The sequence below is a fragment of the Tupaia chinensis genome, unplaced genomic scaffold, assembly GCF_000334495.1.
Source record: "Tupaia chinensis unplaced genomic scaffold, TupChi_1.0 Scaffold000465_1, whole genome shotgun sequence".
Classification (NCBI taxonomy): Eukaryota; Metazoa; Chordata; class Mammalia; order Scandentia; family Tupaiidae; genus Tupaia; species Tupaia belangeri.
The window spans coordinates 2,647,166-2,649,395 of record NW_006159974.1 but is presented as its reverse complement, the minus strand read 5'-3'; the positions used below and the strand labels follow the sequence as shown (position 1 = coordinate 2,649,395).

The window sequence follows — 2,230 nt, the reverse complement described above, 5'->3', positions numbered from 1 at the left end:
GAGCCATTCCGGGGGGTGCTCTTGCCCCCTGGGTCAGGATTGGGCTCCCCATTTGGCAGGCGGGGCAGGGGCCCAGTAGGGGCCGGTGGGACAGGGGGCTCTGAGCCCCCAGGGCTCACGGGGCTCCCTGGGCCCTCGTAGTCCGTGGTAACGCTGGTGATTTGGAAACTACTTTTCTTCTTGCCCCCCTGGTTAGGGTTTGGCTCCCCATTTGGCAGGCGGGGCAGGGGCCCAGTAGGGGCCGGTGGGACAGGGGGCTCTGAGCCCCCAGGGCTCACGGGGCTCCCTGGGCCCTCGTAGTCCGTGGTAACGCTGGTGATTTGGAAACTACTTTTCTTCTTGCCCCCACTCATGGTCCCTGGGGCTCAGGACTGGGCCGAGGTGGGGGTGGGAGGCTGGGGCTCTCCCCATTTGGCAGGCGGGGCAGGGGCCCAGTAGGGGCCGGTGGGACAGGGGGCTCTGAGCCCCCAGGGCTCACGGGGCTCCCTGGGCCCTCGTAGTCCGTGGTAACGCTGGTGATTTGGAAACTACTTTTCTTCTTGCCCCCACTCATGGTCCCTGGGGCTCAGGACTGGGCCGAGGTGGGGGTGGGAGGCTGGGGCTCCTTGAAGGGGCTCAAGCACCCCTAGAACAGGGGGGCCACATGGCGGGGGCATCATGGCCCCTAGGGACGTCTGGGTCCGACATGGCGCAAGGGCCTTGTGGGAACTGGGGGTGCCTGGTTGGTGAAGGGAGAATAGGGTAGGGGAGGTGGGGGGAAGGGGGATCAGGGGCAGGTTTTTCCTGCTGCTGTCTCTGCTGAACTCCAGAGCTGAGTTTGCAAACTGGAAAAAGAGAGAGAGAGAGAGAGAGGGAGTGAGTGAGAGAGTGCGCGCGCAGGAGCAGTGGGCAGGCCACCTCTGGGGCTTCCTCTCTGGGGAGCAGAAGGGGGGAGGAAGGGGAAACCGCCAGAGGCCCAGAGACAAAGAGACAGACAGAGATGACAGAGATCAGAGCAGAGGAGACAGGATCCGAGAGGGCGCACAGAACAGGAAGAGGCAGCTGAGACACAAAGTTGGACATTTCTTGCCTGGTATTCAAAGGCACCGAACCGACCTGTCCCCAGAGCATAGGCTCCAGAGCCTGAATGAACCAGAGGGAAGCAGCGCCTGGCCTGGCCCGGCCACCGGACCCCTCAGACGGGCCTCCAAGCCCCAGCAACCCGCTCCCACACCCCTGGGGCAGGCCCTGCCCGGCCGCCCGGAGCGCCCCGCCCAGCCCAGAGCCCTACCTCTTGGGCCTCGGCCCCCAAGCTGAGCCGGGGGGGTCCCAGCGCCTAAGATGTCGGGCTGTCCTTCCCTGGGGCCTCCTGGCCCCGGGCAGTGCGGGGCAGGCAGGCGGCGATCAGAGGCTGCGCAGTCCTCTTTGGGGGCCACACCTCACCCTGCGAGGCATCTCCGTGGAAAGTTTGCTCTCCAGAAAAGAAGGAACCCGCGCCTCCTCGGTGGAGCCCAGGCGCGCCTCTGAAGCCCCAAGGATCTCCCGACCGCTGTGGGAGGGGGCGACTCTGACCCCTGCTGCTCCAGGTGGTATGGACGAGTGGGTCTTTCAAGTCTTCTTCCGCGTAGCTCCGCTGACTCTGTCTCTCTGCCTCTCAGCTCCTCTGGGTCTCTGTCTCTCTGTCTTTCTCTTTCTGGGCTGTTGACAACCCCCACACCAGGAAGTCCTGCCTCCTCGGGCCTGCTGACTGCTCCTCTCCTCCTCCTTCCCCTCTTCCTCCTCCCTCCCTCCCTCCTGGGGCTCCCCGCCAGCTGGCCCGGGGCCAGGGCTGCCACAGCCGCCGCTGTTGCAGTTGCTGCTGCTGCTGCTGCTGCTGTTCCTGGGGCCCCAAACAGACCGCCTTAACCCCACACCTGCTGGGCCCCAGCCCGGCGCTTCCTCGGAGGGAGGGGCTGTGAGGGCGGAGAGAAAGGGGAGGGGTTTGCTGGAAGGCGAGGGATTCCCTTACTTGTAGGCACTCCTGTGTAGTCGCATTAGAATCTAAAGGAACCCACCAGGCAAAGTCCTGGGCGCCTGGTAGCTCCTAAGTGCGTGGCAAACATTGCCGTTCAGCCATGGCTGTTACTGTCATTTCTCCTTTGGTTTTCATTGTACTTGCACAGGAAAGCTACTATTGCACCCCCCACTCATTTGAAAAAGTGGCTTATTATGAAAAATGTCAACCATTGTCCCAAAGCAGAGAAAAATAGTA

At 63.4% G+C, this 2,230-nt stretch overlaps 1 protein-coding gene across 1 annotated transcript in view; it reads right to left on the bottom strand.

The window, feature by feature from the left end:
- Positions 1–1,859, bottom strand: part of LOC102493279 (TSC22 domain family protein 4) — an 18,246-nt gene extending 16,387 nt beyond the window's left edge. Inside the window, exons 1-3 of the mRNA XM_006155716.3 lie at positions 1,271–1,859; positions 412–824; positions 2–52 (exon numbers count right to left, since the gene is read on the bottom strand). Of these exons, the coding sequence (XP_006155778.2) occupies positions 2–52; positions 412–553 (193 nt within the window). The 5' untranslated portion in view covers positions 554–824; positions 1,271–1,859. The remainder of the gene's footprint in view (position 1; positions 53–411; positions 825–1,270) is intronic.
- Between the last annotated feature and the right edge of the window lie 371 nt (positions 1,860–2,230).